The 15,222-nt window shown below is 40.3% G+C and overlaps 1 protein-coding gene across 2 annotated transcripts in view; it reads left to right on the plus strand.

Annotated features, from left to right (window-relative positions):
- The window catches only part of LOC137290318 (dystrobrevin beta-like), a 146,678-nt gene that overhangs the window by 17,370 nt on the left and 114,086 nt on the right, over positions 1–15,222 (plus strand). The window contains exon 1 of one of the 2 annotated variants that reach the window (XM_067821140.1): positions 9,036–9,441. The exons of the other annotated variant lie outside the window; for it this stretch is intronic. Within the exon in view, the coding sequence (XP_067677241.1) occupies positions 9,366–9,441 (76 nt within the window). The 5' untranslated portion in view covers positions 9,036–9,365. Of the gene's footprint in view, positions 1–9,035; positions 9,442–15,222 lie in introns of those variants that run through there. 2 annotated transcript variants of the gene reach the window in all.

The raw sequence follows: 15,222 nt of genomic DNA on the forward strand, positions 1-15,222 counted from the left end.
CTCCTGAAGGCCAATCTATATACATGAGCTTCTGAGATTTCAGGATCATTACATTGGGAGGCATTTCACTGGTGGTAGCATTCAGAATTAGGTTGGAATTGGTCTTGTTTCAAACATCACTTGATCGATGCTATCCTTGACTGGAGTTTTATCTGTATCAACCATTACTATTTATTTCCAGCATTTCATATTTATCAATACTGAGTTGCTGGTTTTGATGTTGGTTTCAAAGAAAATTCCTGGAATGCAGTCCAGTATTTGACTTGAGTAATAACTGACAACATATGTAGTATTTGAAATAATGAGCATTTGGTTATGATATTGATGATTTATGATGGCACTTCTTCCAGTGCCTCAGACAAAGGTTAGGAAGGTTGGACAGCCATGTTGCTAAAGCCTTCGCTCATCTTGTTGAGGACCTATGTTTGATTCCCCACATGGGTACATTGTGTGAAGCCCATTTCTCATGATATTGCTGGGGCATTGTTAAAAGCAGTGATAAGCCCAACTTACTCACTCACTCTTATGGAAATTGTTGTTTGAACTGTCAGGAATGTTAGGAGTTTCATAAAACTGATCAGACATTCACCGTGAGACGTTATGGATAATTCTTTGTTCTCATTTCTAACAATTTACAAGTGCATGGATTTTCTCTTCGTAGGTGGGGTGCAGTTGTCAAGGGATGACAGTGTCTTTTGTTGAGTGCAGTTCATACGCATTTCTGAATTTTGATCATGAGTTTTTAGTCTTGGGTTTGATATGCTTTCATGTGTTTTACAGTTCGTCATCATGAAACATGGATTTGTGGGTTTCATCCAGTTGGTACATGGGTAAGCCCTGTTTTCCTTCACACAGGATTGTTTGGGTAGCCTTGTGCTTAAAGAGCATTATTGCTTAAAGCAGCATTAAACTAAACTTGTTCACTCATATCAGCCTTTCCTGGCACATTTGTCACAGGGAGACATTTTGTTACATGGCTGAACTATGTTCACTAGACCCAATTCATTCATTCACTGGTTACAGTGATCCTAGTGGTTAAAGCGTTTGCTTGTCACACTGAAAACCCTAGTTTGATTCCCTACATGGGTACAGTCATTCTCTTCCTACGTAACCTCTGTTCTAATACGGCCCTTTCCAGGTTCGAGTGTTCAAGACTTGCGATTGGAGGCGTTCAGATTTAGTTGTGCAATCAGAGATGTTGTTTCAAGAGTGATCATTCGTAAGATCTCGGTAATTTCCGAATGCATCGGGAAAAATTGCCACCACCGGTTTTTGTTTCTACAAACACATCATGGCGATTGATCCATGCACTCTCTATTGCCAGTTTCTGATTTTCAGTTAAACATGAAATACAGAATCTTTCCTTTGCACGTTGATGAACCAACTCCATGGGGACCGCCATATTGGAGCTAAGTCTATTTAATGCGTGTTCTGATTGGATAGTAAGAAGGGAGATAATTCCTGTTGCGATCTTTGCCACAAGGGGCATTCTCGATGACCGGGAAATATGGCCGTATTAGAACAGAGGTTACGTAGGAAGATATGACAGGAGTAACCACTGTGAGAAGAGAATGGAGTACAGTTTGTGAAGCCCATTTCTGGTGTACCCCCATTGTGATATTACTGGAACATGGCTAAAACAGCATAAACTCACTCACTCATTCACTGATGAGACAGCAGTTCACCTAAACAAGTTCAAGTACATGGCTGAGTTGATGACTTGTTTTTGATTGGTATTATCTCTGTATCAAAATAATCTGTCCAAGACAATGGTGTTTTTCTTTTGCTGAGGCACTTCAACCTCTTGCAACAGGAACACCAATGCCCATGAAAGAAGTCATTAGCCTTATATCATTATATGAGAGTGGATTCTGACAACACCAGTTTGGGTTAAAGTATAGTGGCTTGAAAGGCTTCATTCCAAGATTAACAAAATATCTTCGGAGAAGTTGTTCTCAAGACTTCTGTTATTCCTCAGGGCATCCATTGACAAAGGTCCCATTAGGGTGCGTCTGCTGTCATAAGTGTTACAGGTATTGCAGCAGTGCCTTTAAGTGATATTGAACTGTACGATATAGCCCTGCTTTCCTTCCATGTATTTAAAACTGATCGTGTCATACAGGCCAGTTCTTAATACCGCTGCATATGATGTATTTATGCCACTGAGCTGTTGTCATGGATATATATGATCCTGAAGAAACATCACGTAAATATTTCACACTGTTTGATGTGTAATCATCTGTCTCCTCTTGGATATATATATATATATATAATCCTCTGGATATGTGACTAAATTATTTCATGCAGTCATGTAGTGCTTAGGTAGTTCTCTTGCTTTCGTGATAGATCAATATTTGTATCTTAGCTCAGCTTGGGTTTAGTGCTGATTGATTTATATTACCACTATATAGCATAACTGACTGTTCCATTTGACTTCCAGGTGTTGTGAAATGTATCCACAAGAATGTCCTAGGACTCTGATCCATTATATCTATTTCAGGAGTGTTGTGGATTGTATGGTTACAATGTGTGTTGTGAGATGACCTATGTTCATGCATGTATTATATATGTTGTATCTTGCGAGACTGTATAGTTAGAGTTTTTTGTGTAGTGAAGACCTGTTCTGTTCTAGAAAGTCTGTTGTAGGATGACCTTTGTTCCAAGATGTATCCATTCAGAATGTATACTAAAGAGACCTGTGTACAGTGAATACCTTTTCTGTTCAAGAAAGTCTGCTGTAGGATGACCTTCGTTTCAAGGTGTATGTTTTGTATCCAGCCAGAATGAATAGTTAGAGCTTTGTGTGTAGTGAAGACCTATTCTGTCTCTGATGGTGTGTTGTAAAATGACTTTGGTTTCAAGATGTGGAGACAGACTATCTTGTTAGAGCCCCTGCACTGGGCCCTGTTCTGGAAGCCCAGGGTCTACACATACATGTCTGATCATCACAGTGGTTGTTCCCAAGTGTGTTTCCTTTTCACTATATGGTGTAGTGGTAAGCAGTAGACCTGATGTCGACTCATGCAGTCACTCTGTGGGATGTTACGATTCTGCTCCCATGGCAAATGTGATTGGAATGAAGATAGGAAATTACGTATTCATATCACCAGGGTTAATCCAGGTACTGTATGTGCTGATATGATTTCACACTGCGTCTGCCTGAAACCATGACGACAAGACCCAGGAACCACTTAGCAAATTGGCTTAAAATTGCCTCTGCACCTCATTTTGAAATAAGCATTAAGCATGAGAGCATCGTTAGTGGGAAATGTACATTAGGAACATTGAGCTCTGGGAATCTCATGTACAGCAAAATCCCCGATTTTAGTGTAAAATGCAAAACCGTTGATCAGCTTAGTGGTATGTTTGAGAAGATTTTTTATGGTGGTAATATTGATACAATAAACCTGAGGGAGATTTCTATTTCTAGTTTGTACAATGCTGTGGAGTCGGGATTGTTCCATCATCGTTAGCATGGGTGTCAGTTTTAGCAAATGTTCCAGATATTCAACAATGCTTTTAGAAGTGTTTCATCATAAAATTCAGTTACATATAATATGACAAAAATCCCAGATTTGTTTCAGATGTACCACAGTAAAGCTATTTTGGGAATTTTAGAAATTTGATTAGTTGTGTTTGCGTGACAACTGGTTATAATGTATGTTTACTCAGATTCAAAATCTGTTGGCTGAACTGAATGAAATACAGAAACATCCTTTAATAGGCATGAGTTCATTATTACCTTTACTATGGCTCCTAAATTGGTTCATGTTGTCTGTTCCATCTCTTGATGTCTGTTCATGGATAACATTTATGGCAGATTCTACATTTACATTGATTTGTATACATGAAACATCAAAATGAGATAAATGAAAAAAAAGCATCTTTCTCCTGCTGCAGCAAATCATTGTAACAAGGAAGTAATTTGTAGAGTGGAAACTGAGTGAAACAGAATGATTAATTCTTTACAGAAGTTAAAGTGAACGTCTGGGTTTAAAACACAAATGATTTTTGAAGCCCTGGAAGAAGGAATAATTTGGGTGATGTCCAATTTGCCAACAGTGGCCATTGTCGATGTGTGATGTATGTTAAAGAGAGGGCTTGTGGATCACTCACCGATCAATAGACATGGTGTATGTGTGGCTACAAGACTGGGTACTTGGTCACATCTGTAACCCCATGTAGTCATTGTATACTCTTTGTGTAGGAGGTTGAATCAATGGCAAGGCGACAGTGATGGGGAGAAGAAACCTGTCTTGTCTGGAAAGTTTGAAGTTGAAAATATAGTTGATTGTTACATGTTTCCAGAGAAATATGTTGATAGTAAAAGTTGTTAATGTTTGAAAACTCTTAGATAGATTAGGGACGAAAAAGATGAAGTGTGATGAATATGATATAATCCTTGGATTTGTATTTTGAGATGCTAAATACGAACACAGAAAGACACTGAGAAAACCCAATGTGACGTCCACAGTCGGAGTGGTTTAGTTGCTGGCATTGTGTGCTGGCGATTTGGTGCTGAACTCTGAGACTGAAGGTTTGACTCTCAGATGTGATTCAACCCAATGTGCTAGAATTCCATTTTGAGAGCATACCACTGGCCAGTGCTAGTGCTTATGAGAAAAAGTAATATGTATCCATACAGATGAAACATTTCCAAAGGAATGGAACAAATTGTCACATTTTCCCTTAAATTCTCTTCATCATCTGTATTCATCATTTGCATTTGATCAGTCTTGTGAATCCATATCCCCAACTCACTCTTCGATGGTGTATGATGTATGTTACATTTGATGACTTTCTATATGCCATTTTGTTACCATGCCCATGACTGGGTTGATAGCTTTTGGGTAGATTGTGTCTTTCTGTAATCCAATGGAAACTGTCAATAATAACATCAGCTCCTGGTTATATTGAAGTGCAGTTCAGACCTCAACGTTATTGCTGGTATATTGCTGACAGCAACATAAAATAAACAAATACAGTGAAGATTAACCGGAAGTTTCAGTGATAATTAGGAAACCAGTTTCAGAAGCTGTCCTTTCACAGCATGTTAATTATTGATCCTTCATGTGCTCCCTCATCAGGCCACTGTGTGGTATATAACATTCCCATTGCAGTTCACCCAGGAAATATTGCTGGCTAACCAAAGTCATTGAGATCACACACATTTTCAAATGTGGGACCCTTGATAAATATGATGAAGTATGTGTTATGGCAGTCCTATACAACCCACAGCAGGAGGGCTCTGTTAGTTTGAAATTATCCATGGAGCGTTGATACCAGGCTTTAAGTATTATTCCGTGTATAGTGGACTTGAAGCACGGATGCTGCTTTGAGACGGGTTGTGATGTGGTAGTTTACTTTTAGTAATCACTTAAACTCCTTGACATTGGATCACCAGATGGGTTAATGGCGTCATGTACTTTACTTTTTCCATGTACTTCACTTTTTCACAATCTCATTCATTTTATTTGAAACATAATGTACGGGAAACTGTTTTTATAAACACAATAATTTTTATCCCCAGACACTTGATTCCAGTTTTCCTCGAAATGCTGATAATGAAAACTTATGCTAAAATGGTCCCTTTGAGTTCATTATGATGCTATAGTTATTGTGTTATTAGTAAACTTCAAAAGGGGTGTGTGGTGTGCATGGTGTGTATGGAAGGCTGCTCTCATCTCCCCACTTCTGTGGGTTTGCATTATAATTATGTAGTATTAGAACAGGTTCTTTGCTAACAGTTGTGGTGTAGGTTAGATCATATGCTTATCCGGATAATGAAACCATTAAAGAGTTAATGAAAGGAAGTAATTATGTGGAAAAATTCTCACTAGACCTAATAATGATGGCTGATAACAGATGAACCCTGTCACTGACTCGAGGTACTTGCCACATATCTCAGGTTGGATGTTTGGTGTTTGGTTCTGTTTGATGCTGCAAGATGCAGTTAAAATGGACACTCTTCTTCCTAATGTACAGTGAGCCAACTAGAACAGTTGGAGCAGACGTAACCAGGAACTCTGGAACCTGGCAGATAAGCCTTATCGGAGTGTGCTCAGTTTACTATTATCTGCTCAGATAATGTTCTGTCACAACTCTGGCAAACTCTGTGATGGTTTATCAGCAATTTCACTCTGTTTTAATTGCAAGAATACATCCAGGCTGGCTAAGTAATTATACCCAGTCTATTTTGGTCATGGAAGTGCCGTCTTTGCAGGTTCTGATTGGCTCACATTACTAATCTCTCCGGTAGTAAAGATTAACTGACTTTCTGATTGGATGGGTTGGATTGATTGACATTAAATGAAGTGGTCAAATAAATGCAGTTAGGTGATTAGATGGTAGATAGGACAATATCATGAAAGTTTATATTTTGAAAACAGTCATGCATGATCTTGACTGAAGATACGTCTATGATAAGTATATATTAAAATTATAAAGTCGTCCAAACTATTTTTCAACCAAAGTGTCTTCATAGAAAAAGGTATTGCAATATCTAAGGTTTTTAACCTTATATAGCCATATATAATCATATCTTAATTACATTTGATCGTATAATGCAGCAGTCATTTCAGATATGTACATTTTACTATCAATGTCATATGTGTATAACGAGGGCAGATGCAACATGAGTACCTGTCATTAAGCAAATATCAAGTTCCATTAACTTGTTCTTACCTATCAATAACTTGGAAAAATCAGTTGATTTGGAAATAATTGTTATGCTTGCACATTGTCCAACAAAATAGTCTGAAATTGCCTAAGATCAGACAGGTATAGAGCAAGATGACCTTTGATAAAATCCTTATTTACGGCATGGATACATGTATCGATGTAGGAATCTGCATCCATTTGATTTGATTTGGTTCACACACACACATATCACTCCCCAACACACACTCTAACACACTGACACATCTTTCACATGCACATACGTGTGCACGGTTGCTTGCACATGCACACTCACACACTCACTCACTCACTCACTCACTCACTCACTAACACACACACACACACACATCACATACGACACATCACATGACCATATGAACACAATTCTGTAATAACAGACTTCCTCTGTGTGTTTGTTATTGTAGACTATTGAGGCGACTCAAAGCGCAAGAGTAAGAGTGAGCGTTAGTTCACAGTTAAGATGTAGCACTGCTGCCTATAGGTGATCACCAGGGCCATTGTTTGATATCTCTTTCCATACCCACATGATACAGGGATGTACGATGTGATGACAGGCCATCAACCAAGTCACATTTTATGACCACCTGATCCTCGTCAGTTGCACCCAAAGGAATTCTGGGTAATACTAGCTCCCCAGCTGTGCTGGTGGCAAGAGATAATCATATAGAGTCAGTGGTCAGACTCGCTGTTTATTCCTTTCCTGGCGTAGTGGACCATTTCTTGAAGTATCACTGGATTCTCTGGCCCAGGGTCAGTTGTATATAGACCACTGTTGAAATGTTGCTGAGTAGGGCATGAAAAGCAAATAACTTTCAAGGAGGTGAATGAACCATGTCCTTTTGCTCAACAGTTCTCCCCAGACCAGTATTCCTCCCTAAATTCAGATGCTGAAATTCATGGTCTTCAAGGGAGTTAATCTATAAACATAGTGCCTGGTTTTCACAGCTTTCAAGATGCTTACACATTTGTTAATGCTATTCAGTACTGGTTGAATGCTTATGGTGTTTTAGTTGTTTGAGGTATTCATTGGTGTGATAAGAAACAAAGAGGAGATTCTCAAATGTGTGGAACCCATACTGTAGAAGTAAACATTAGTATTTTGAGATGCTACTCATGAATGCTCATGGCATTTAGTCATTTGAGATACTGATTGTTTGTAAAGTGTGATAAGAAACATAGAGGAGATTCTCAAATGTGTGGAACCCATACTGTATTTAGAGATTTTACTTATGACACCTCCTGATCTACACAGCTCTCGGGACTGAAGTCAGGTTAAGAGCTGCAGGATCAATAATTTAAAGATGAGTTCACATTTGTTCCGCTGTAGAGAAATGGCAGTTTGAGAGCTTTTGTGAGAATTTTATTACCTGTGACGATACTTCGGCTTTTGAACTGCATAAAAATGGACAAATTCATTACCAATACTGATGCACTATCCATGTTACATACTTTCATGTATTGTAGACTTTTGGGGTATATAATTTGTTATGTTGAAAAGGGAACTTTCACAAGTTATCCATCATGGACTTGTATGAGAGGCAAACTTCTTATCTGAAGATATTTTGAAGAGTACATATTGAATTTTAGCTCCAGGGGAAATTGTCTTTGGATAGTGGTATCAGTAACCAGTCTACAGTTTTAACTTCTTGTGAATCCAAGATTCATTTTTCCGACATCTAAAGCTGAAGCTGCTTGCTAGAAAGGGACATGAGATGGTGTGGGAGGTCGGCATTTCAGTCAGACGGTCATTGATCTGTTCCCAGGGTATTGTTCTCCACAATGAACCTGTATTGGATATAATATTAAGTTTTGTGATATCCAAGACTTAAGTTTTCAAATATTTTGTCATCACTTGACAGTGAGACTTCATCATATGCGGGACTTTCGGACATCATGTGCCAGTACACATCACAGGACACTTCTTCTTTTGAGGTCTAGCTCACGTTTGATACTTGCATTATCCTTCAGTCATAATTTGTGGATACCATGTCAGTTTCTTTGTTTCTGTTTCTGTGACAGTGGTTAGCTCAACTTTTAGTTAGACCACAAGTCATAGGGAAGTTTCTACTTCACAGTTTGTTGCAGCAATCATATAGTATCCCCACTGAAGACCTTTCATTCAGCTCGAAGATAAAAAGGAAACAATATAACGTCATTGTGGTGTGTCATTGTTGAATTGTTTATGTACATTTTAAGTTTTCAGTCAGCGTTTTATTATTGAAGTTACTGGATCTGTACACTCTGAAAATGATCCATCCTTCATGATCGTTCCCTCAGTATTTTCTGTCTTCAATATGGATGTGACCAAAATATATTGGAATCTTTCTTCATTTCAGAATTGTTACCAATAACTTGGAACATTTGAATTTTGAACTCATGCCAAAAGTGGACAGTTTACATGGACTGTTGAGTGTTTCTTGACATAGTTGCTCCACCATTCCCAGCAAACCAGGTTTTGAGGGTATGCTGTGCAGGATCTGAGCATCTGATATATTGACCTTTTACTGGCTGAGCACATCAAGTTGGATCTTACATCATATGTAATGATATATTTGGAGAACTATGAGGCTATCATCAGTACTGATGTGACGAGTTTGTGAACATTTTGTATTGAGTTACTGTTCTGTGGACTAAGTGGGCCGTGACCTCAAGGACTTGGCCGCAACATGGAGTGTCTCGCATACAATCAGCAGAGGTTCGCCTCAGTCATTGAGAACATCAACAGGGAACTTCATGAAAAAGGTGAGATTGGTGTTAGATATTGGTGGCCATTTGTTTTTTCTCTATCATCTTCAAGTTGTCAGTCTTGCTGTGGTTTTCGTTTTGTTTTTTGTCTCAATGGTTGTTCCTTCATGCTCCAAGTGAAGATTTTTTATGGATGTGTCATTATATCTTTATGGTTCTGTATTGTGTTTACATCTGTGTGTGGTGTTCCAGTCAGTTTGTGTAGCAAGTGTGGACATACTTATTCTGGTCTGCAAGGAAATATGCCTCCTTTCAGTAAGCATGGTTGCATCTCTTACAGCTCTCAATATTGACTTCATACTGGCTAGACTGTTATGTTAAAGGAATATCATTCACCGTGAAGTTTAATATGTAATTCATGATAAGTGTATAGCATGTGGTAGTTTTCCTACTTTGTGAAATTTTTTATACTTTATCATGGGCAAGGTGTGAATGGGCCTACTTGCCTGAACACCAATTAAACATTTAATGATCGATCACTTAAGCATTGTTAGGTACTTAGATCTAACTGTCTGAGATGTCCATGTGTTTTCTTGATATAGCTTTAGCGAGGTCATTATATTTCCTCAGAATTGTTGGTAAGAACAAGGTATAAAATGGTGTAAAATAGGAAGTGAATCACAAGAATATGCAGGAGGAAAGTTCATCCTTTTCGTCAGCATGAATGGCCTGGAGGACCAATGGAATCTACATTGTTAAAGGAAAAGACTGTGATAGAGAACCACAGCTAAATTAGAACTAAAACTTTATGAAATATGAATTGAAGCATCTGATTGTTTATTTACACTAGTCTTCTTGAATCCATGTGGCTTGGTAATATAGGGGTGGTTAAGTAGCTCAGTGGGTAAAGTGTTTGTCCCTTCAGGGTTTGAGTTCCTACATGGTGCTGGACTGCCAGGAATCCACATTGAATCAAATATGATACATATCACTTGTCTTGGGTTCTGAATGTGGATATTTTTCATGACTACTACTGTAATACATCACCAGTTCATGTATTTTTCAATATATTCAGTGAAATAAAAATATTAAGTTATCTTTCATGTTTTTACATGATAATTTGCCATGACAATGACTAATGACTACATTACTGTCGACCCACTGTTTTAGAGTGTTGACTATTGCCATGCCTGGCTCAGGTATCAGCTGAAGGACATTCTCTTTTTCAAAAAAGTAATGAATATTCAGCTCTAGTCATCGTGTCTAACAAATTGAATTCATGAAGGAATATGGTTTGTTTCACTGAATATGCAAGTGGATCATAACAGCCCATATTGGTATAATGATGAGGGTTTTTACCAGGTTTTCTCTAGTGTTGCTGAAACGTTGCTGCAAGCATGACAGTTGTCACAGGGTGAGGGAACAAGTGCCCTTTACATGCTGCCATATATTCTAATGTGACTTTATGGGAATATTGCTGCAACTGAGACTTGTTACATAGTGAGGGAACATGTGCCCTTTAACCTCTGCCATGCATTCTAATGTGATATTGCTGCAAACATGACTTGTCACATGGTGAGGTAACAAGTGAATGTTAACCACTGGCATGGGTTTGAATGCAACGTTGCTGGAGTATTGCTGCAGGTGTTACTGTTGTTTCTAGGTGAGGGAACAAGTGCCCTTTAACTGGTGCCATGCATTCTAATGTGATATTGCTGTAATATTGCTGCAAACGTGACTTGTCACATGGTGAGGTAACAAGTGCCTGTTAACCACTGGCATGCAATGATGCATTCGAATGCAACGTTGCTGGAGTATTGCTGCAGGTGTTACTGTTGTTTCTAGGTGAGGGAACAAGTGCCCTTTAACTGGTGCCATGCATTCTAGTGTCACGTTGCTGGAGTGTTGCTGCAAGCAAGCCTTTCACCTGCTGTCATATATTCTAATGTGATGTTGCTGGAATAACACTGCAAGTGTGACTGTTGTCACAGGGTGAGGGAACATGTGCCCTTTAACCACTGGCATGCATTCTAATGTAATGTTGCTTGAATATTGCTGCAAGCATGACTTGTCACATGGTGGGGTAACAAGTGCCCTTTAACCAGTGCCATGCATTCTAATGCAATGTTGCTTGAATATTGCTGCAAGCATGACTTGTCACATGGTGGGGTAACAAGTGCCCTTTAACCAGTGCCATGCATTCTAATGTGTTGTTCCTGGAGTATTGCTGCAACCTGGGTTGTCACATTGTGAGAGAACAAGCACCTTGCAACCGCCTCCATGCATCCTTCAGACAGACAGGTTATCATCAGTTTATTTGCCAGACTGAGATAATGCTGTTCTGTTTCACTAATGCATGCATGAAATGCAGAAGTGAGGATAGGAGTTTGTGTTGACAAGCTACACAGTTATGTCACAAGTGACAATATAAACCTGATAGAGAAAGTACAAGCTGGTGGTCAGTCTGTTTGGATACTTGTGACCTGTGGGGTATAACTTTTCTTTAGTGTTACAACATTGTTGACATGATGGAGGTGCAGTTGTTACTGTCCACGTCTCCTCTTGAAGGTCTGCATGCTCGTGAGCAGGACCATGCCAGTGAGCAGGACCATGCCCATGAGCAGGACTGTCCTCGTCAGCAGGACCATGCCCGTGAGCAGGACCAAGCCAGTGAGGAGGACCATGCCCGTGAGCAGGACCATGCCCGTGATCAAGACCTTGACTGTGCCAGTGAGCAGGACCATGCCCGTGAGCAGGACCATGCCCGTGAGCAGGACTGTGCCAGTGAGGAGGACCATGCCCGTGAGCAGAACCATGCCAGTGAGCAGGACCGTGCCTGTGATCAGGACCGTGACTGTGCCAGTGAGCAGGACCATGCCAGTGAGCAGGACCATGCCCGTGAGCAGGACTGTGCCAGTGAGGAGGACCATGCCCGTGAGCAGAACCATGCCAGTGAGCAGGACCGTGCCTGTGATCAGGACCGTGACTGTGCCAGTGAGCAGGACCATGCCAGTGAGCAGGACCATGCCCGTGAGCAGGACTGTGCCAGTGAGGAGGACCATGCCCGTGAGCAGAACCATGCCAGTGAGCAGGACCGTGCCTGTGATCAGGACCGTGACTGTGCCAGTGAGCAGGACCATGCCTGTGAGCAGGACCATGCCCGTGAGCAGGAACATGCCCGTGAGCAGGAACATGCCAGTGAAGATGGCCTTAGGGACACTTGTGAGGATGAATTTATGGATGATTTTGAAAGTGAGCTAATGTGCAGTTTTGTGGACAGAGGTATGAACAGTTTCTTAATTACTCAAGTAATGATTAAAATCAACTGCCTGGAACTGTTTTTCAGTGTTTTAGATATGACCTTGTCAATCCTGAGGCAACTTGATTATGAGTAAAACAGTTTTGAGTCATCTCCTAACCTGTACCCACAGTTATCTCCTAACTTGTTCCCTCCGTCTTCTCCTAACCTGTACCCTCCGTCATCTATTAACTTATTCCCTCCATCATCTCTTAACATGTTCCCTGTCGTCCCCTAACCTGTTCCCTCCGTCATCCCCTAACCTGTTCCCTCTGTCATCCCTAACCCTCCGTCATCTCCTAACCTGTTCCCTCCATCATCCTCTAACCTGTTCCCTCCATCATCCCTAACCTGTTCCCTCCATCATCCCTAACCTGTTCCCTCCGTCATCTCCTAACCTGTTCCCTCCATCATCTCCTAACCTGTTCCCTCAGTCATCCTTTAACCTGTTCCTTCCGTCATCCACTAACCTGTTCCCCTCCATCATCCTCTTACCTGTTCCCTCAGTCGTCCTCTAAACTGTTCCCTCAGTCATCCTTTAACCTGTTCCCTCTATCATCCTCTAACCTTTTCCCTCTTTGTCATCTCTTAACCTGTACCTTCAGTCATCTCCTAACCTGTACCCTCCGTCATCTCCTAACTTATTCCCTCCGTCATCTCTTAACATGTTCCCTGTCGTCCCCTAACCTGTTCCCTCCGTCATCCCCTAACCTGTTCCCTCTGTCATCCCTAACCCTCCGTCATCTCCTAACCTGTTCCCTCCATCATCCTCTAACCTGTTCCCTCCATCATCCCTAACCTGTTCCCTCCGTCATCTCCTAACCTGTTCCCTCCATCATCTCCTAACCTGTTCCCTCAGTCATCCTTTAACCTGTTCCTTCCATCATCCACTAACCTGTTCCCCTCCATCATCCTCTTACCTGTTCCCTCAGTCATCCTCTAAACTGTTCCCTCAGTCATCCTTTAACCTGTTCCCTCTATCATCCTCTAACCTTTTCCCTCTTTGTCATCTCTTAACCTGTACCTTCAGTCATCTCCTAACCTGTTCCCTCTGTCATCCCCTAACCTGCTCCCCTCACTCACCCCCAACCTGTTCCCAACTGATCCCCTAACCTATTTCTCCCCCCTGCCCCACCAACAACCTGTTCCCTCGCTCAATACGTTGCCCATGCCATGACCTGTTCCCTCTCTGACCCACTAACCTCTTCCGAGACAAACATCCAATTCACTAGGTATCAACCTTGTTCCCTTACTTATGGTCAAGCACAGTCACTTATTCCCTTATATACTCATACATTTGTTGCTAAAGTCACTCACCTTGTCCTTTACATATTCCCCTTTCCTGTGCTGTTTATCCCTGAACTCAGTCACTCACCTGTTCTCATCTCCCGCTTACCCGTCCCTCTACTTCGTCAAACTCCTTCATGTAACCATCCCAACATTTGTCATTGACTCACCTACTTTATTCCTAAAATGTTCTATAAATGATTCCTCCGTCTGGTATTTCATTCGAACTCTTTTTCCTTCCCTTGTTCTTGCACTTTTTCCTTTTGCCTAATTCTTCTTTCATTCTCTTGAACCACTCATTAGTCCAAATCAATGCGTCACTCTTCCTTTGTCAAGTTCCTGTGAATTTACCCTCTCTTGGTCTATATAATTATGGGGGCACTAAGATCTGTGCAGTTGGTAATCTTAAATATTTTATTGTTCAAACATAAAATATGTTGGTAAACTGACCCAATAATATATGAATCACTTATATGTAGGGCAGTTAATAATGCAGTTAGTCAAGGAAAAATAATACACAGTGTGATTAGGACAGGAGGTGACTGAAATTAAATGTTTCAAAAAAAATTATTTAAATCAAAAGAAGTTAAAAAATAACTGATTGTATTATATTACTTGAGTTCACATTCATAGTATACACATTAACTGCACTTTAATGAAAGAATTGGCATAACAGAGTAGTGTCGACAGGAAGTTGCTTAAATGAAAGGTTCTTTGATTAGGGCTTTTGCAAGCACACACTAATTCACTGTGATCATGAAGCAAATCCATCTGACAAATAATCAGTTAATTGTAACTCTCAAATAATGTGAAATAATTTGCTTCCATACAAAAGGATATTGCAAGGGATCTTTGGTGAATTGACAAATGTGCTCTGTATCACAATCAGTAACAGGAACATCGTCCTGTATAAACTCGTATCATTTCAACATCCTGTTCCCACTGATTCGTCTAGCTTTGCATCACCTGTCCGCTCAGGAGGTAGTTCTCAACACTATTGTAGCTGCAAAAAATAAATCCTGCCTCTATTCCTCAAAGAGAATTGCTGATGAAGCGTGCATCGTAATCGTGTTACACTCGAGAACATGACTTAAATTACAGTGTTAATGCAATGGGCTACATCCCGGGGAATAATGTATGTATGATAATCTCATGGAGAGCTGTCGGGTGCTGCTAGATTTATGATTTACCTGTGACTAATTTCTGCATTATTATCTTGAGAACAAAAGCATGAAGCATATGGGAAACTCCCT

Source organism: Haliotis asinina, chromosome 7 (genome assembly GCF_037392515.1).
Source record: "Haliotis asinina isolate JCU_RB_2024 chromosome 7, JCU_Hal_asi_v2, whole genome shotgun sequence".
Lineage (NCBI taxonomy): Eukaryota > Metazoa > Mollusca > Gastropoda > Lepetellida > Haliotidae > Haliotis > Haliotis asinina.